The sequence below is a fragment of the Triticum aestivum genome, chromosome 3D (genome assembly GCF_018294505.1).
Source record: "Triticum aestivum cultivar Chinese Spring chromosome 3D, IWGSC CS RefSeq v2.1, whole genome shotgun sequence".
Classification (NCBI taxonomy): Eukaryota; Viridiplantae; Streptophyta; class Magnoliopsida; order Poales; family Poaceae; genus Triticum; species Triticum aestivum.
The window spans coordinates 22,673,060-22,694,357 of record NC_057802.1 but is presented as its reverse complement, the minus strand read 5'-3'; the positions used below and the strand labels follow the sequence as shown (position 1 = coordinate 22,694,357).

General features: G+C 48.3%; 1 protein-coding gene across 1 annotated transcript; it reads right to left on the bottom strand.

Annotated features, from left to right (window-relative positions):
- Positions 1-16,846: 16,846 nt before the first annotated feature.
- Positions 16,847-19,662, bottom strand: LOC123076999 (uncharacterized). Its single transcript, XM_044499173.1, has 3 exons — positions 19,415-19,662; positions 17,372-17,415; positions 16,847-17,290 (listed from the first exon to the last, which is right to left on the bottom strand). Exons 1-3 carry the CDS (start codon positions 19,493-19,495, stop codon positions 17,065-17,067), a joined length of 351 nt encoding a protein of 116 aa, XP_044355108.1. The 5' UTR covers positions 19,496-19,662; the 3' UTR covers positions 16,847-17,064.
- Positions 19,663-21,298: the final 1,636 nt, after the last annotated feature.

The window sequence follows — 21,298 nt, the reverse complement described above, 5'->3', positions numbered from 1 at the left end:
GAAATGGGTTCGCGGCTAAGCCCCCGAGTGAGAGGGTTGCTCTTCACTCGGTGGGATTTTTCAAACTTAGGCGAGTACGGAACTGCAGCTAAGCCCCCGATTGAGAGGGTTGCTCTTCACTCGGTGGGATTTTTCAAACTTAGGCGAGTACGGGACTGAAGCTAAGCCCCCGAGTGAGAGGGTTGCTCTTCACTCGGTGGGATTTTCCAAACTTAGGCGAGTACCGGACTGCAGCTAAGCCGCCGAGTGAGAGGCTTGCTCACCACTCGGTATGATTTTTTAAACTTAGGCGAGTACTGGACTGCAGCTAAGCCCCCGAGTGAGAGTCTTGCTCACCACTCAGTGGGATTTTTTCAAACTTAGGCGAAACGGATTCGCAGCTAAGCCCCCGAGTGATAGGCTTGCTCTTCACTCGGTAGTATTTTTTTTGGAACTTAGGCAAAGCGGATTCGCAGCTAAGGTACCCACTGGGGGATTTAGAACATATAAAAAGGAACAACAGTCAATCGGGAGACTGTAAAAATGTGTCTTTGATAATCAAACTAGGAGGTATTTCTTATTACATCTCAACTGTCTGAATTCTGAAGTATAAAAGGGGCAGAGCAGCTCCGCATTCCAAGCGCGTGGCTCGTCTTTATTATGCTCGACATTGTAGAGGCGATACGCTCCGTTGTGGAGCACTTTGGTGATGATGAAGGGGCCTTCCCAAGCAGGAGCGAGCTTGTGAGGTCTCTGCTGATCCACTCGAAGAACCAAGTCTCCCTCTTGAAATGCTCGACCTCTCACGTTTCTGGCGTGGAATCGACGTAGGTCTTGCTGATAAATGGTCGACCGGATCAGAGCCATCTCTCTTTCCTCTTCCAGGAGATCAACTTCATCTTGTCGAGCCTGTTCTGCTTCATCTTCTGAGAAAAGTTCGACTCGTGGTGCATTGTGAAGCAAGTCACTCGGAAGCACAGCTTCAGCCCCATAGACTAAGAAGAATGGAGTTCGACCAGTCGACCGATTAGGAGTTGTCCTCAATCCCCAAAGCACTGGTGGAAGTTCATCGACCCAAGCGCCTGCTGCGTGCTTGAGGTCATGCATCAATCGGGATTTCAGTCCTTTGAGAATCAATCCGTTTGCTCTTTCAGCTTGCCCATTCGACTGGGGATGGGCGACTGAAGCATAGTCGACCTGAGTGCCTTGGGAAGCGCAAAAGGCTCTGAACTCATCAGAATCGAAGTTTGACCCATTATCTATGATGATGCTATGCGGAACACCATATCTGAATGTTAACTCTCTGATGAAGCTGACAGCAGTACTGGCTTCGAGGTTTTTGATAGGCTTGGCTTCAATCCATTTGGTGAACTTGTCGACTGCTACGAGCACATGGGTGAAACCACTCCTGCCAGTCCTCAGAGGTCCAACCATATCTAATCCCCAGACAGCAAAAGGCCAGACGAGTGGAATGGTCTTCAGGGCTGATGCAGGCTTGTGAGACATGTTGGAGTAGAACTGGCAACCTTCACATTTGTCGACTATGTCTTTTGCCATTTCATTCGCTCGTGGCCAATAAAACCCCGCTCGGTATGCTTTGGCCACAATAGTCCGAGAGGACGCATGGTGACCACAGGTCCCCGAGTAGATGTCATTCAGGATCACTCGACCTTCTTCCAGTGTTATGCACTTCTAAGCGACTTCGGTAACACTTTCTCTGTAAAGCTGTCCACCCATTATTGTGAAAGCTTTAGATCGACGGACAATCTGACAGGCCTCTTCTTCATCCTCTGGGAGCTCTTTCCTGAGAATATATGCAACGTACGGCACTGTCCAATCGGGAACGACAACCAAAACTTCCATGATCAAGTCGACCATGGCTGGGATTTCAACTTCAGTCGGATCAGTAGGGCTTTTAGGCTGTGGAGGCTCTTTCGTGAAGGGATCCTCTTGGACAGACGGCGTGTGAAGATGTTCCAAGAACACATTACTGGGAATAGGCTCACGCTTGGAACCTATCTTTGCCAAATCATCAGCTGCTTGATTTTTCAGTCGGGGTATATGGTGAAGCTCTAACCCCCAAACTTGTTTTCTAACTTTCTCACTGCATTACAATAGCCAGTCATAGCCGGGCTCCTAACATCCCACTCTTTCATTACTTGATTAACCACCAAATCTGAGTCGCCGTAGACCATTAGGTGACGGACGCCGAGTGAAATGGCCATACGCTACCCGTACAGAAGTGCTTCATATTCAGCTTCATTGTTGGAGGAACCAAAATGAATCTGAAGAACATAGCTGAGCATGTCTGCTCGGGGGGATACCAATACCACCCCAGCACCAGAACCATTCAGCATCTTGGATCCATCAAAGAACATGGTCCAATGCTCCGAGTGAATCTGAGTCAGTTGTTGCTGCTCAACCCACTCGGTGAGGAAATCTGCTATTTCTGGGGACTTGATAGCTTTCTTTGCCTCAAACTTGATATCCAATGGAAGGAGTTCAATCGCCCACTTTGCCACTCGACCAGTTGCATCTCTGTTGTTCAGAATTTCTGACAATGGTGCGTCGCTGACGACTGTAATGGAATGATCTGAGAAATAATGTGCAACCTTCTTCGTGGTCATGTAAATTCCATAAACAAGCTTCTGATAATGCGGATATCTCTGCTTGGACGGAGTCAAGACTTCAGAAATATAGTACACTGGGCGCTGAACTTTATAGGATTTTCCTTCTTCTTCCCGCTCGACCGTGAGTACTGTACTGACAACTTGTCCAGTGGCTGCAATATAAAGCAGTAAAGGCTCTTTGCTTATTGGGGCAGCGAGCACCGGCTGGGTGGAAAGCAGGGCTTTGAGCTCTGCAAACGTTGCGTCAGCTTCAGGAGTCCACTCGAACTTATCAGATTTCTTCATCAGTCGATAAAGAGGCAATGCCTTTTCACCGAGGCGAGAGATGCATCGACTCAAGGCGGCCAAACAACCGGTAAGCTTCTGAACGTCATGCATACGCACGGGGCGTTTCATCCGGAGTATGGCCCCAACTTTCTCTGGGTTCGCGTCGATCCCTCGTTCGGAAACGAGGAAACCGAGTAACTTTCCACCTGGAACTCCGAATGTGCACTTCGAGGGATTAAGCTTGATATCATACCTTCTCAGGTTGGCAAAGGTTTCAGCGAGGTCAGTCAGCAGGTCAGAACCTTTACACGACTTGACCACAATGTCATCCATATATGCTTCCACATTCTGACTGATTTGAGTGAGCAAGCACTTCTGAATCATCCTCATAAATGTGGCACCAGCGTTCCTGAGACCGAATGGCATGGTGACATAGCAAAAGCACCCGAATGGAGTGATGAAAGCTATTTTTATTTCATCGGGTCCATACAGTCAGATCTGATGATACCCGGAATATGCGTCCAGAAAAGACAAACGCTCACACCCCGCAGTTGAGTCGACGATTTGGTCGATGCGGGGGAGAGGGAAATGATTCGGGCAGGCCCGATTGATATGCTTGAAGTCAATACACATGCGAAGTGAGTCGTCCTTCTTGGGGACCATGACAATATTGGCGAGCCACTTGGAGTGGTAAATCTCTCGGATGAACTAAGCTGCCAGGAGCCGAGCCACTTCCTCGCCAATTGCCTTTCTCTTCTGTACGGCGGACCGTCGAAGATGCTCTTTGACTGGTTTCACTTTCGGGTCGACTCGTAAACGGTGCTCAGCCAGTCCCCTGGGTACACCCGGCATGTCAGAAGGTTTCCATGCAAAGATAACCCAGTTCTCATGGAGGAACTAGATGAGCACTTCTTCCTATTTGCTGTCGAGTGATGTTGAGATATGAGTAGGAGCAGCATTAGGATCGGTCGGATGAATATGAATCGACTTTGTTTCACCGGACGACTGAAATGCAGAATCTGTGGCAGGCTTCTTGGCTCGCAACAAATCACTCGGATCTGCATTCTTCTAATATTCTTGCATTTCAACTACTGCCATTTGTGCATCAGCAATTTTTGAACCCTTCTGGAGGCACTCTTCTGCCTTCTGCCGATTGCCAGTGACTGTGATCACTCCTCTGGGACCGGGCACCTTCAATTTGAGGTACACGTAACATGGTCGAGCCATAAAATGTGCATATGCAGGCCTACCCAAAATAGCATGATAAGCACTCTGGAAATCCACTACTTCAAATGTCAACTTTTCCTTACGGTAATTCTTTGAATCACCGAAAACCACGTCAAGAGCGATCTGGCCGAGTGATTCGGCTTTCTTTCCAGGGATAACGCCATGGAAACTCATGTTGCTTTCACTAAGCTTGGAGATCAGAATGCCCATCCCCTTCAAGGTTTCAGCGTAAAGGATATTCAGACCGCTACCACCATCCATCAACACTTTGGTCAGTCGAGTGCCACCAATAACTGGGTCGAATACCAACGCTTGCCTCCCTGGAGTGGCAACACGTGCAGGATGATCAGACTGGTCGAATGTGATAGCTGTTTGTAACCACTTTAGGTATGTTGCCGGAGCAACCATATTCACTTCTCTGTTTATCACTTTCAGTCGACTTTTGCTCTCAACATTAGCAAAAATCACCAGAGTGGAATTGACGTTGGGAAAACCATCATCACCTTCTTCCTTGTCCTCATCCTTGTCTGATTCCTTTTCCTTTTCGCTAGGATGCTTCTCTCGAAATTGTTGGATCAGGAGTCGACACTATCGAGTGGTGTGTTTAGGATAAATCAGATTACCCTCTTCATCCTTCTTGGTGTGAATGTGACATGGCAAATCCAACACATCATTTCCTTCTTGATGTTTTACCTTCTTGGGGGTCTAGGGCCCCTTAGGTTTCCCTTTAAACTTTTCTTGAATCACTGCCGCAGTTTCACCAGGTCCTGCAGGCTCAACTTTTCGTTTCTGTTTCCGATTGGAATTGCCTCCACCGGTGTCCTGACCGACTAGTTTGCTCTTCCCACTGTGGAGTCGATCCTCTTCTTCTCCATTAGCATAATGAGTGGCTATTTCCATCATCCGAGTCAGAGACATATCTCCTGTCCGACCGAATTTCAGGTTAAGCTCTTGATATCGAACGCCTTCCTTGAAGGCACAAACTGCTTGATGCTGGGATCGATTTTCCACTGTGTGATGCAAAGTGGTCCACCTCTGAATGTAATCCCTCAGAGTCTCATTTAGTTTTTGCATGCAATGTTGCAATTCCGTCAATCCTGCTGGCCGTTTGCAAGTACCCTCAAAAGTTCTGACAAACACTCGGGCAAGCTCCTCCCAACAGAATATACTGCCTGGGGTTAATTGATTCATCCATGCTCTGGCCGAACCTTCCAGCATCAGAGGAAGATGCTTCATGGCCACCTCATCATTGCCGCCACCAATCTGCACAGCCACTCGGTAATCCTCAAGCCAAGTGTCAGGCTTGGACTCACCAGTGAACTTACTGACTCTAGTCGCCAGCCTGAAGTTGGGAGGAATCTCTGCAGCCCTAATGGCTCTGCTGAAACACTCTGGACCTGAAACATGAACTCTGCTACCAGTCGGGCGATCTCTATCAAGGCTCTCTCTGTGTGCTCTGTTCCTGTCGACCAGACCTTGAACGAGAATAGATATCTCATCAAAGCCTGGTTCCCTTGGGTCGACTGGTATTCTTCGCTCGCCACTGTGCGGGCGTCTGTCATCATATTGCCGAGGCACATATGATCCACTCCTCGGAGGAGGTGTGGGCACTCGACGACGGTCATCGCGGCCGAGTCGGTGATCATACTGCTCATGGTTCTGTCCCACGTATTGGTCTTGCTGTTGCCCACGTCCCTCACGCTGCGGGGGTGATCTTGGGCTGTGGGCCGACTGAACTGTATCTGCCATCACAGATCTGCTAGGTATCCTATTCCGCGAGTGAGATACTGCTGTGTTCTGCTCTCCTGCTGCCCGGAGTAAGGCCCGGATCTGCATCAAACCCCTGCCAGCCTCCGACTGGGAAGGCTGGATTGACTCTGCTATACGGGCCGCACTGAGGCGGGAAAAGTTGTCGATGTCGTCGACTGGACTTAGGGATCCGCTGCCGAACATGCTCGTCGACTGCATGCTGAAGGTTCTCCAGTTGAGTGCGCTCAGCCAAATTGGCAAGGCGCGCCTCCTCCAAAGCCCGAGCCTCAGAGGTTTCCCCAACGATGGGTGTGTGGAGCGCCTCCATGTTGCGGCTGTAGAGCTCCTCCCTCTGCTGCGAAGAAAGGGTTTCGGGGTGATACTCCTCGTGAACGCGCGACAGATCGCCGCCACCGTCACCGCCATCGTCGCGACGTAAACCAGGCGGACTGCGTGGCCCGTCGACCATCAAGACTTCAGCCGCAGGATCGCTGCTGTCGCACTCGGATGCGGTCTCGTCGGAGCCAGTCGAACAGGCCGTAGAGAGATTTGTCGGGCTCGATGGCCGCAACTTGTGGGGTGGCCGACTGTCGGGCCACTGCGTGTTTCACCCATCGCTGAAGCCACGACCGACCGGATCGCTTGCATCAGCGAACAGCGGGGAGCAGGGACATCATGAGAGCCGACCGATACTGGGTCGACGGCTGCCGGAGAAGGACGCCACGAACGCACGCGCGAAAGTGCGTCACCCCGCGGACGGGGAGCGTCTCGACGTCGAGTGGAGCTTTTTGAAGCCAGGCGGAGTTGTCGGCGACGAAGACGAGCGCGCCGAGACGGATCTCGCGGCCCTCAGCCAATCCACCGCCGGAAACCATGATGATGGGAATCAGAAAAATCGCAACCTCGCCAAAAAGTCGCTAAGACACCTGCCCCACGGTGGGCGCCAACTGTCGTGGTTCTAAGACTGACAGTAGAATGGGGGGTAGGTATGAGGAGGCAAGATCCCAGCTATGGTGAAGTTGTACACACAAGGTTTACGAGTTCAGGCCCTTCACGGGGGAAGTAACAGCCCTTCGTCTCGGTGCTCAGGAGCTTGGTCGATTGGATTATGTGTGTGGAGTTACAGGGGGTGCGAACCCTTGTCCCTGAGGAGGGGGGAGGCTTATATAGAGTTCGCCAGACCCCTCCAGCCCTCAGTTACACAGGGTTTAAGGTACATAAAGATAGGGCATTACTGATAACGCCAGCAATAAAGATACATAAATGACCATTAAGTCTACAGAGTAACGCCTGACCGTTGCCATACAAAGTGGCTTTAGATCTTCTATCCATCGAGTGATTCTTGTTACGGTCGAGTGAGTACTTTCTAGTCGAATGAACTTGAGTCTTCTGAGTGGGATGTTTCTGGTCGAGTGGATGATGATATCCCTTGAATGCTTCTGACTTTAGAGTGATGTCCTTGGGGAGGGTGTCTAGGTCAGGCCTATGACCCTACCCTAGGTACATATCGTCATCAGCTGCCACTGCGATAGCATCCTCCTTGGGAGCTGTTATTGCCGCTTTCCCTAAAAATACTCGGGCCTCACACTCTCCCCTCAGCTTTCCGACCGATCATTGATCGGTTTGACGTTTACTTAGCAGGCTGGGCTGCCCTCTGGTTGTCTCGTGGGGGGGCGCCTTGTCCTACTCTCGGCAATATTGGATACCCTCCCAACCTATTTTATGCTTTGTTTCACCCTGCCTGCGAGTGTTCTTGAGGAGATTGACAAGCGTAGGAGGATTTTTTGGGGTCAAACGACGATTCTTTCTCGGGGCCCAAGTGCCTTGTTTCATGGGATCGAGCTTGTACACCTAGGTTAGCTAGTGGTCTTGGGGTTAAAAACTTGCGAGCTCAATTTTTTTGCCTTATGTTGATATTTGCATTCAAATTCTTGCACTCACCCCTCTTCCCTTGGAAGGATTGGATCCTCAACCACTCGCCATTGCATATAGGTCTAGGTAAAAATGTCTCCTTCCTTGGTAAAGCAATCTTTAAACACCTAAATGCTCTCCGTGAGATTTCACAAGTGACTATTGGAAATGTCTCCTCTACCTTCTTCTGATTAGATCGTTGGGTTCTCCAGAACCCCTCTGTATTGCTTTCCCTGCTCTATTTTCACACCACACCAAACCAAATGCTCTTGTAGACAATATCATGATTGATGGGGTTGATTTGGGCTCGCATAGCCGACTAACCTTAACGTCTTCCAATGAACTTGCTTCTTTCAGGCTTTTGTTGCAGGATGTGTCTTACAGGTGTTCCCGACACCAAGACATTGCTTAATGGCACCCCCTTCTCCACCAAAAGTGCTTATGATGCCCTTGCTTCATAGCTTGCTAACCTCATGCTTGCATACATTTGGGACTCGCAGGTCCCTAGCCGTGTGCGGGTCTTCGGATGGCCCTTCTACCTCGACAGGCTCAACACTAGGGCCAACTTACACCGTAAGACCATCATCGAGTCTTCATCCTGCAATAGATGTGCGGTTGCACCTGAAGACCGAGCTCACCTCTTCTTCAAATGTCCGGCCACCCGCAGCATTTGGGACGCCATTAGGCTCCACCCCTGTTCGTATGCCCTCGAGGATCTATGGTCGTCCTCTGGTCACGCAGGGCTTCCAGGGTCAGTGTGGCTTTCCATTTCTTCTCACCATCTGGAAAATTTGGGACGCGCGGAACGCAAAAACTTTTCGCCACATTGATGTCTCGCCCAATAATGTAATTAAGGGTATCATTGAGGACCTCACCATGTGGTCTCACCGCCTTAAGAAGGTGGAGGACAAGGTCCATGCCGGTTTGTGGCGGGACTTCTTTTCTTCTCGCCTTATCTAGTTTGTAAACTCTTTACAAAAATTAAAATATATTCAGGTGGGGAGCCCCCGGTCCTGGTGACATTTAAAAAAAACTATGTTGTAGCATAACCATATCTCCTAAAACTCTAAGCTCCCTAGAGAGGGAGGCTCCTGGTGAATCGCAGGGCTATGGGCTGTGTCCTCGGCCCTATGTTCCTATGGCGTTGTTTTCGCCCCTTGGGTCGGTTTGCATGTATTCGTGGCGGCTGGGGGTGTGCGTCCTATGCACGTGTTGATTCCTCGGTGCCTTTCTTGCTGGGCGTCCTGTTGGTTTGGGTGAGGGCGGTGGCGTACGACTAACGGCAACATCCTCTCTCCTTTGCCTCTCCATCCATCAGCTCCTCCCATCCCACTTCTTCCCTTCCCCTCACCCCAGCCGGCAACCCCTCCCATCCCTCCTCTCTCTCCTTTCCCTCTGATAGCCTATGTCGCCAGCCCTGTCCTCGTGCACCACGGGAATATGGTGGAGGAGGAGAACTGCGACGTGGTGGTCTTGTGTGCATGCTCCTGTTACGTTTGGTAGTGTGCTCGCTCCCGGGGATGACCTCGCACGCCACATGCGTTCAGGGAGCATGCCATGTTGCCATGGCCTCCACCCTGCTGGCCTCACTTTCAAGTGAATAAATCAAAGTCACTGCCCCTCTCTCGCGCGCTGGGGAAAACTGCATCGTGGGTTGCTTATTTGATGCGCCCGCTCGCGCGCGCTGGACAAGCCAATCGGACGTGCGAACCTCACCAACCGCCGGATCTGAAACCTCCAGGCGCCTCCGCCCGCACCTTCCCCCATTCGCTCCGGCGACCCGTCGGCGGTTCCCCTGCCTATCCCCAGCGTGCCACCGCTTCCCCTGCTTTTCCCGGTGGCCGCCGCTCCTTCTCTCCTCGCCGTCGGCCCTCGAGCACACCGTTCCTCGGACGAACAGCGCCCGGCGACCGTTTGTAGCTGGACGCCCGCAAGATGTTTGACAAAACACTTGCAAGGTATATATTGCTTCTAACTTTACATTTGTAGATGAATTTGGTGCATGTTGTTTGTAGTTTTAAATTAGTTTAAATTCAAGTTTGTAGATGAGTTCGTCCTATGATTCTTCCAATGAAGAATTTGATCTTCAAGAGGAGGAGGACATCGCAATGATCCTAGCTATGCACGTCAATAAAAAGCCGAAGCACAGTGGTTCAGTTTTCGGTCGTCAAAAATTGTGGAGGAAAATGATCGATGCCCACAACAGATTGATGAGGAACTATTTTGTGGAGAACCCCACATACCCCGAGTCCTACTTTCAACGCCGTTTTAGGATGAGCATCGAGTTGTGGGCATAGCACCTTTCAAAAGGTGACCGCCACTTTTGCGTATGTTGGCATACGGTATTCCGGCAGATCTAGTTGATGACCACTTGGCCATGGTGAAAGTCAAGCCATCATGTGTGTCAGGCGCTTCGTAGTTGGAATTGTGCAAGTGTTTGGTCCGGAATATTTGAGAGCTCCCAATGCCGAGGACACCCCAAGACTTTTGGAGATGAACAAAGCTCGCGGGTTCTCAGGTATGCTTAGCTCAATAGATTGCATGCATTGGAGTTGGATGAACTTTCCTAAGGCATGGCATGGACAATTCCACGGCCAAAAAAATGGTTCCAATATAATCCTTGAAGTGGTGGCCGATCATGAGACTTGGATTTGGCATGCTTTTTTCGGAATGTCTGGATCTTGCAATGACATGAATGTTCTTCAACGGTCACCACTCATGAATAGGATTGCAAATGGTGAAACTCCACCGGTGGAGTTTGTAGCAAATGGGCATACATACAACTATGACTTCTATCTTGCGGATGGCATCTTCCCAAGGTGGCAAACATTTGTGAAGCCGTTGATGGCACCGCAAGGTAAGAAAAATCTTGATTTCCACAATACTCAGGCGGCGGCTAGGAAATATGTGAAGAGAGCTTTTGGAATTTTGCAAGCCAATTTGCTATTGTGAGAGGACCAGCTAGATTTTGGGATCAAAATATCCTTTGGTACATCATGAACGCTTGTGTGATCATGCATAATATGATCATCGAGAATGAGCGTGGGCAAGATTTAAACTATTCTCAGTATGAGTAGATGGGACATCCCGTGCGAGTGTGGAGGAGGGCAGTGAGGGTGGCCCGCTTTGTTCTCTCTTATCATGCCATTCGACGTGCCGAAACGCATGATGACCTTCAAAAGGATCTGATCGAGGAATGATGGTCATAGAATGGACGACAAAACTAGTTTGATGTTATATGTTTGTTGTATTGTTGACTATTTATTGTATTGTAGATAAACTATTTGTTTGAGTTGTAATAATAATTGAACTATTTATTGTTGATTTATTTTGTGTGTGTTTGATCTTCTTCGTTCTATGTTGAGTGAAAAATATTGTTTGTGTGGGGCGCGCGCACTGTAATTTAGCGTGCCTGCTGGAGCCCTACCTGCGGCGCGAATTATATAGCGCTTCTGGTAAAGCAAAACACCAGCCCCGCGCACTAAAACGCTATTCCGGCGCTGTAAAAAAATTTAGCTCGCCGCGCAACCGCGCGTGGAGTAAGTTATATGGTGGCGAGGTCGGGCATGGCGCGGCGGCGAGGATGACCAAGGCCGCCGTCGATGGAGCCAGCCATGGCACATGGCAAGGACGGAGGTCGAGGATGAGCGAAAGGGCGCGCCAGATCAAGGCAATGGACAAACTCAACGGCCGCTCATCGATGCATCGACTTGAGCAAGCATCCGGAGTGGGCGGTAGCCAGTGCACGTGGTGGCCGGCTAGAGGAGGCCTGCGGCAGCCTGGGCGTTTTCCTGCGTTGACACCCAGTATCGTCCGCGGCGACAACTAGGGTGCTCAGCCGTGGTGGAGTCAGGTATGCTGCGCCGATTAGGTGTGGTAGCCGACCGATTTGGGGGCGCGGCGGCCGTCCGACATGCTGTGCGTGCGTGATGTGCGTGTTGGCTGCTAGAGGGCTGGGCGTGCATGTTCTTAGCCGGTGTGCTATGCGTGTGTCGGTGTGTGTGGCTCGCCGGCCTACTGTGCTTGCATGCATGCCTGCCTGCCTCCTTTCACCTCTGCTTGCGTGTGCGTGTTTGATATGTAGAAGCATTTACAACTTCCTTTTGCCATCATATATTGCTCTTCAATATTGTAAGATGGTAATTTTGTTCACACTTCTGTTAACATGGAACAATTATCTGATAATTTTAACCGCTTAAACAATTTGGAGTTTAATGGTCCAAAAGAAGGATCTCAAGCTACCGTACTTACAAAAAAAGGACATGTGAGGTGGCGTATGAGTATGTGGTTTTGCAGCTACCGGAGTAAGCACCATAAGCTTCCGTTCGTCAAATCTTGATGACAAAATAGCTTTCAGCTTACATACTACTGATACTGAAATTCAATTACTTTGTCTGCAAAGCAAAAGTGAAGATCTAAATAACCAAATGTCCAAACAACTTCATAGTGTCCATGATTAGATGTCCACTACACTTGCCAAAGACAATTTTATGCTTCATTGTGGGTACTCCTCCGTTCATTTTTATAAGTCGTTTTAGACAACTCAAAATAAGCTGGTTTGCACATTGTCTGAAAGTCTTCAAGGTCTTATAAAAGTGAACAGAGGGAGTACTTGATTCCGTAAATCATCATTTAGCATTCACGTCCAATCGCGATCCTTCTATTAGTCTCCTAAAACACTAAGTTCCCTTGAAAGGGAGCCGCCTGGTTGATGGTGGGCTCAATGCGCACGTGTGTGTTTGGAGTGTTGGTTTTCATTCTTGGGTCCATTCACATGTACACGTGGCAACTGGGTAGGCATTGTTGTGCAAGTGTGACGGCAGCATTGTCCTGCATCGTCACAACGAAGCACATAGTCAAACTCAATGAGACCAGGCCTAGCACCACGCAAATAAAGGCCAAGCGAACCAACCAATCATACCACTCCAAGAAAAAAAATGCACACCCGACAGAAAAACCGTGCTGCAAGGCGCACGTATTGCTCTACTGAATCATTTATAGTGGTGTAACATAGCCATTCATGGACACGTGTGGCAACTTTCTTGGCAAATCTTCCTATGAAACATGATAACCCTTCTAGCATGACAATTTCTGAACATGGGGCAATTTTTTCCTTTAAAACATGCAATTCTTTCAGCTATCTCCTAAAACACTAAGCTCCCTTGAAAGGGAGCCTCCTGATTGATGGTGGGCTCAACGCGCACATGTGTGTTTGGAGTGCTGGTTTTCATTCTTGGGTCCATTCACATGTACACGTGGCAACTGGGTAGGCATTGTTGTGCAAGTGTGACGGCAGCATTGTCCTGCATCGTCACAACGAAGCACATAATCGAACTCAATGAGACCAGGCCTAGAACCACGCAAATAAAGGCCAAGCGAACCAACCAATCATACCACTCCAATAAAAAAATGCACACCCGACAGAAAAACCCCGCAGCAAGGCGCGCGTATTGCTCTAGTGAATCATTTATAGTGGTGTAACATAGCCATTCATGGACACGTGCGGCAACTTTCTTGGCAAATCTTCTAGCATGACAATTTCTGAACATGGGGCAATTTTTTCCTTTAAAACATGCAATTCCTTCAGCTATCTCCTAAAACACTAAGCTCCCTTGAAAGGGAGCCTCCTGGTTGATGGTGGGCTCAATGCGCACGTGTGTGTTTGGAGTGCTGGTTTTCATTCTTGGGTCCATTCACATGTACACGTGGCAACTGGGTAGGCATTGTTGTGCAAGTGTGACGGCAGCATTGTCCTGCATCGTCACAACGAAGCACATAATCGAACTCAATGAGACCAGGCCTAGCACCACGCAAATAAAGGCCAAGCGAACCAACCAATCATACCACTCCAAGAAAAAAATGCACACCCGACAGAAAAACCGCGCAGCATGGCGCGCGTATAGCTCTAGTGAATCATTTATAGTGGTGTAACATAGCCATTCATGGACACGTGTGGCAACTTTCTTGCAAATCTTCCTCTGTAACATGATAACCCTTCTAGCATGACAATTTCTGAACATGGGGCAATTTTTTCCTTTAAAACATGCAATTCTTTCAGCTATCTCCTAAAACACTAAGCTCTCTTGAAAGGGAGCCTCCTGGTTGATGGTGGGCTCAACGCGCACGTGTGTGTTTGGAGTGCTGGTTTTCATTCTTGGGTCCATTCACATGTACATGTGGCAACTGGGTATGCATTGTTGTGCAAGTGTGACGGCAGCATTGTCCTGCATCGTCACAACGAAGCACATAATCGAACTTAATGAGACCAGACCTAGCACTACGCAAATAAAGGCCAAACGAACCAACCAATCATACCACTCCAAGAAAAAAATGCACACCCGACAGAAAAACCGCGCGGCAAGGCGCGCGTATTGCTCTAGTGAATCATTTATAGTGGTGTAATATAGCCATTCATGGACACGTGTGGCAACTTTCTTGGCAAATCTTCCTTTGTAACATGATAACCCTTCTAGCATGACAATTTCCGGGGCAATTTTTTCCTTTAAAACATCCAATTCTTTCAGCTATCAGATGACAACTCCAGCATGGCAATCCACTCTGCCACGCCTTTGGTATATCTTGGATCCTATGATTTGTATATTAAACTCAGATGCCAATTAGTTGTCCTAGGCAACAACGATCCTTTGCTTTTGGCATAAATTTCCGCTGGCTTTGTTGTACACTAAATCATTATAACTTTCTGGGTTGCACAGGGCAACACGTGTTAGAGTTTTGGTTAGGTAAGCAGGAGACGGAGAATAGACAGCGACCTGAGGCGTAGAATGGAGGACCTAGGATCATGCTTAACCATTTGTATGTTCTGTAACGATCAGGTTTTTTTCTTCTTTTTGCGGGGTTAAAGGGATTTCATTGCTCAAACTGGAGGAAGCTCCTTGTTAGCCAAACAAGCGTGGCGCCTGCTTGATAATCCTGATTCCCTATGTGCCACCATTTTGAGAGCTAAATATTTTCCGAATGGAGACTTAATGAATGCGAGTCTGAAAAAAGGATCTTCTTTCACTTGGCAAAGCATTATGGCCGGAGTGGAATCTCTCAAAAAGGTTATATCTGGAGAGTTGGTAATGGTCAGAATATTGATATTTGGAGAGATGCATGGATCCCGAATGGGGCCAATAGAAAAATTATCACTCCTAGAAAAGGGCAGCTCCTAACAAAAGTTGCTGATCTTATAGATCCAATCAACAATTGCTGGGATGAAGATTTGGTAAGACAAATGTTGTGGCCAATTGATGTCCAGAGGGTGCTTACGATCCCCCTCCCCACGTATAACATGTCGGATTTTATAGCTTGGAGTTTTACAAAGAATGGACTGTTCACGGTTCGTTTTGCTTATCTGGAGGAATGGAAAACGCAACATGGGAGGAAATTGCAATAATCAGATGGCATAGGAGGAACAAGTGTCAATACTATTTGGAGCAAGATTTGGAAATTATCTTGTCCAGCAAAAGTGAAGATATTTATTTGGCGTACCTTACATGGAACCCATGTCGTGTTACACTTGCTAATAGACATACGAAAGTTTCGCCCACCTTCCCATCATGTTTGAACGGGCATGAAGATACTAAACACTTATTATTTTTGTGTCAAAAGGCAAAAGAGGTGTGGGAGAAACTGGGATTGCACGAAGCCATTAAAAAAGCTTGCGCTGTCGATCGTGCGGGAGAGGCAGTACTCGAATTTCTACTTCTTATGCCAGAACACGAGCTATCTACAGTGGGCATACAGAATGTTCGCGAACTAATCGCTATAACAACCTGGTATTTATGGTGGGAAAGACGTTCGCTAGTCCATCATGGGAAGACCCAAGATGCATACCAAATTTCGATGGAAGTCCGTGCTATAACAACAAACTATGTTATTGCCCAATCCTCCAAGGCAACAAATAGAATAAAGGGATGGACGAGACCCCCTCTAGGTTTTGTGAAATTAAATGTCGATGCTTCTTTCGATCAAGACATGCTTAGAGGCACAGCGGGAGCTGTACTTAGAGATGATAAAGGAAGATTTATTGTTGGAGGGAATTGGAAGATGGATTGGTGTGCAGATGTCTTAACAGCGAAAGCCATGGCACTACGTTTTGGCTTATTACTTGCACAAAAGGCGGAAAGCAACCGACTTGTTGTTAACTCCGACAATATGGAAGTAATTGACACGATGAAGAATGGAGGACATACAGCGGGAGCGGCGGCGGCTGTGTTTGATGATTGTTATTTTATGGCTTGTGAGTTTTCGTTAGTTAGATTTGAACATTGTAATAGGAAGGCAAATAAAGCAGCTCATAAAATTGCTAGAGTAGCTAAATTTTCTGAGACAAGGGATTGGTTTGAGGAACCTTTGAACGATATTGTAAATTTTCTTATAGACGATGTAACCATTATTATTAATAAATAAAGAGGATGTTTTACTTTCAAAAAAAAACTGGAGGAAGCTCCTCCAAACAAAGTTGGGGTACATTAGCAGGGCCAGATTTTAGCCAAACTGCCGTCCTAGCTTCTACACGACCAAAGTCGTCAACCTATGACTGGCAGTATTTTGACACCTACTAATATGAGCAATGAAACAATCCCTATCACCAAGAAGTGACTTCACTTATCATCATCGCATGCAGCGACCTATCCTTCATTGGTGCCCGAATCGAGCACGGCAACCAGACAATCCATCTCAACATCCACAGAAAGTGGCGACCATTGCATAGCAAAGTTCAAACCCTCCAAACAGGCTGCAAGTTCAGCTTGCAAAGGATTTGCTCAGTTAACCAGGCTTCTGCAAGCCGAGAAAATGATGGCACCGTTGCCATCGCGCAGTACCATGCCTGCACCTGCCTCTCCAGAAGCTTCATAGTAAGATCCATCAACATTTAATTTTACACGACCATGGACTGGAGATTGCCATTTGATCGGGAGAGACTGAGTGCTCTCTGCATGTGATAGCAGCGGCAGCCGGCCTCCATCATCAATCACCGTAGGATACCTCTTGATAGGGCGATTCATAGCTGCGATTCATAGCTGTAACGATCAGGGTTTAACCATTGATTTAGATGAGACTCACACACATGGGCAAAATGACAAAACGCTTGACCCTTTGCTTAGATAACATATTACACAGATGAAACCTCAATATTATCAGAGATTACTCGGATGAATCCACAGACTACCCAGTCATAAATAGTACTCTTGCCACAAGCCAAATACCGAGTAGTTAAACATATAAGACATCCGCACCAGCTTAAAATTAACGCACATAACAGCGAGGCTAACCAAACGCCATTTCCTTGGGCGCCTTAGTCTTTGTTTGTACCAACCGCATTGACATCTGAATCAAGCGAATCAAGCACCTCACGTACCGCCGCCTCCGCCTCCGCCTCCGCCGTCGCCTCACGGGCAGCTAAGTCTGAATGGAGCAAATGGGCAACCGCACCAGTCAAACCACCCATGAAGCCAATGGTAACCAAAGTCTGCTTCATTTCGCCTGCCCTAACGGCCCTCTCGAGGGCCTTCATCTCCTGGCTAATAATGAGAATGAACAAATAAACTCAAATAGACGCACGAGAAAAGGCAATGGAAGTTGGTTCAGCTTTAGTGCCTTACAGGGTGAGCGGATCAACATTCAGGCCCTCCAAAGGGTGCTTAGCCTACACATGCATTGCATAAATTGTCAGATATGACAGTGATTCCAAAACAACAACAACAACAACAACAACAAAGCCTTTAGTCCCAAACAAGTTGGGGTAGGCTAGAGGTGAAACCCATAAGATCTCGCAACTAACTCATGGCTCTGGCACATGGATAGCAAGCTTCCATGCACCCCTGTCCATAGGCTAGAGGTGAAACCCATATGACAGTGATTCCAAAAGAATTAACTAATTCAAATCATGATTGGACTAGCCTCAAAAACAAGTACTCAACAAAATAGTGAATGATTGCAATGCTTTGTCCAAAACAAGATATGGTAATTAGAGCATGTTTGGATGGGTTAAAGAAGATTCAAGATTTACACTAAATTTTACCAGGAAATGCAGCAGCCAACCATTTTTTTAGCTTTCATGTATGTATAACCACTGTGCAAGGGTAGTGGCATATGTGGTCACCATGCAGTTGCCCACTAAAAACTAGACTAGTTATAGTGCTCATCCCAGACTCCAACTGGATTTCGGCAGGCAAACAGAGGAACAAGTAGATCTGCTTCTGCAGCCCCTAAGGTGACCTATCAATTCATCCAGCTATGCCATCAGAGTCAAGACCTTTAGAGAGCTTGGGACCCTTGGCCTATCAAAGATGGCAGTGATTCCAAAAGAAAGTAGTTAATTGGAATCATGATCGGACAAGCCTCAAAAAAATAAGCAGTACTCCCTCTGTAAAGAAATATAAGAGCATTTAGATCACTAAAGTAGTGATCTAAACGCTCTTATATTTCTTTACGGAGGGAGTACAAGATAGTGAACGATTGCAATGCTTTGTCCAAAAGCAGATATGGTAATTAGAGCATGTTTGGATGGGTTAAAAAAGATTCAAGTTTTCCACAAAATGTTACCAAGAAATACGGGCATGTGTCTAGCCAACCTTCTTTTTTAGCTTCAATGTATGTATAACCACTGGTTAAGGGCAGCAACATATGTGGTGACCTGGCAGTTGCCCACTAAAAAACTAGAATAGTTATGGTGTTCATCCCAGACTACAACTGGATCTCTACGTGACAAGCAACAAGTTCAAACAAAGGAATAAATAGATCTGCTTCTGCAGCCCCTAAGGCAACCTATCGATTCATCCAGCTATGCCATCAAAGTCAAGACCTTTAGAGAGCTTGAAACCCTTGGCCTATCAAAGATGGCAGTGATTCCAAAAGAAAGTAATTAATTGGAATCATGATCGGACAAGCCTCAAAAAAATAAGCAGTACTCCCTCTGTAAACTAATATAAGTGCGTTTAGATCACTAAAGTAATGATCTAAACGCTCTTATATTAGTTTACGGAGGGAGTACAAGATAGTGAATGATTGCAGTGCTTTGTCCAAAAGCAGATATGGTAACTAGAGCATGTTTGGATGGGTTAAAAAAGATTCAAGTTTGCCACAAAATTTTACCAAGAAATGGGGGCATGTGTCTAGCCAACCTTCTTTTTTAGCTTCAATGTATGTATAACCACTGGGTAAGGGCAGCAACATATGTGGTGACCTGGCAGTTGCCCACTAAAAAACTAGTGTAGAATAGTTATGGTGTTCATCCCAGACTCCAACAGGATCTCTACGTGCGGGCAAACAGAGGAATAAATAGATCTGCTTCTGCAGCCCCTAAGGCCACCTATCGATTCATCCATCTACGCCATCCAAGTCGCAATCCATACGGCAACGGGCGGCAAATTCATCGAGTATAGCCCATCCAAATCGAGAATCGTTCCAGGAACATGCGACAAGCTCGCGTGTCCCCATAAAAATCTCAAATTTCTACGATAAGGAAGAAGGCGGCATGGCGAATCGATCGATATCCCCATCCAAATCTCAATCCCTAAGATAACGTGCGATAAATTCGCGGATGGCCGGCAAAGATGAGGAATCGCTTAACGCAGCATGGGATTTCGTCCGATTGGAGTCAAATCAAAGGACAGAGATTGCGGTAGGAGGGATGGGGAGCGAACCTGAGGACGGCAGACCGCCCAGGCCTGCTTGAGAGAGGCGACGGGGGCCTTCAGCTTCGCGGCAACGGTGCGCAGCGCCATAGCTACCAACAGACCAGAAGATGGCTTCGAGGACGACGAAGAGGAAGACGACGGCGGCTAGGGTTTCCTTCTGCTCGTCCGGGCCTCGGGATCCCCTTCTTAAACAACTGGACCGCCTCGGTCTCCAACGGGGCCCGCCAGATTGCTGGGCTGGGCTCGGCCTCGGCCTCTTCTCGTCTTGTCCAGATTCTAATCTAAAAACAAAACAAATATTCTCCTCTTGTCCCACAGCTTCTAGGTCCACAGAAAACATTCCACAAAAAAAATACTCCCTCCATCCAAAAAAACTAGATATATTCATTTGAGAGACAAATTTAGGAAAAAAAAATTCAAACGGAGGGAGTGAAAATAAGGAAGGTCCACAAAACACAAATCTTGTTTTTTGGGGGTTACCAAAGTTCCGTTGTCCACCCTATTTTTCCTCCTCCGTTTTGGTTTTTCATTTATTATCGGAGTTATTCTTCTTCTTTTTTCTAAAAAAAATAACACCAACTCAACTGGCTCACATCTTATTGAATTTAGCAAATAAATTCATGCTTTATTTGCTATAAGTCAATATGTATATTTTTTTGTTGTTGACGGCTGTTTGCATTTGATTTGACTCATCACATGCAAGTTTTCCACATTTTCTTTGCACACGACGTGTTAGAGTTTGTACAAGTTGATCTATCAATATAAAGAGATGCCAGCCGGTTGGGGCTAACCACGGCAAATAATTCTTTTTGATTTGGTATACAGAGCGGGTCGATCCGACCTAGGGTTTTGCTCGCACACGCGCTTCCGCCGCCGCCATCTCTTTTCCCGCTGCCGCCGCCGCCGCACTCCGACGTGATGGCCTCCACCGCCGCGTTGCAGCTTTCCATCTCCTCTTCGAGCACCTCGTCCCAGTCCTCCACACCATCCATCCCCACCGGCACCATCATCTCCGCCCCTACCGGCCAGAACCTCAACACCATCACGGTGCGTCTAGATCGCACCAATTTTCTTCTCTGGAAGATGCAGGTCGTCCCCAACATCGCCGGCCAGGGCTGGTACGGCTTCCTGGACGGCTCCTACGGAGCGCCTCCGGCCACGATCACCGAAGGAGACGGTGCCAAGGCCGTGACCAAGCCCAATCCGGAGTACGCCTTGCGGTTCTACACGGATCAGCGTGTTCTCAGCATCCTCGTCGGCTCCATGACGGAGGAGATCCTCGGCCATGTCATCGGCCGCACCACCGCGCCCTCTGTGTGGGCGTGCCTCGAGTCCATGTTCTCGGCACAGAACAGGGCCGGGGTGCACCAGATGCGGCATCAACTCTCGACGCTGAAGAAGAACGAGCTCGCTGCCGCCGCCTACTTTCACAAGATGAAGGGTTTCGCAGACGCCATGGCCCAGGTGGGGTCGCCTCTCTCCGATGCTGAGGTGATCGACTACATCGTCGTCAGTCTCGGGCCTCAGTACGAGTCCCTCCAGCACTCTCTCACGGTGTTGGCAGCCGCCGGCGCTGACAACCTCAGCCTGTCGGACTTCTATTCCATGCTCCTCTCCTATGAATCCCTCAAGGAGCAGAACGCCTTCGCCCCCGAGTTCTCCACCTCCGCTAACGCCGTGGCGCGGCAAGGCGACGGCCGTGGAGGGGGGCGCACCTTCGCCGACACCACCAACGACGGCCGCTCCGGGGGTCGTCCTACTGGCTTGCAAGGAGGCGGCCAGTACAACGGCGGCCAGCAGGCCTCCCGCGGTAACAACCGCTCCAACCAAGGGGGTGGTGGTGGTGGCAACGGCGGAGGAGGACAGGGCAACGGCGGTGGCAGGCGCAAC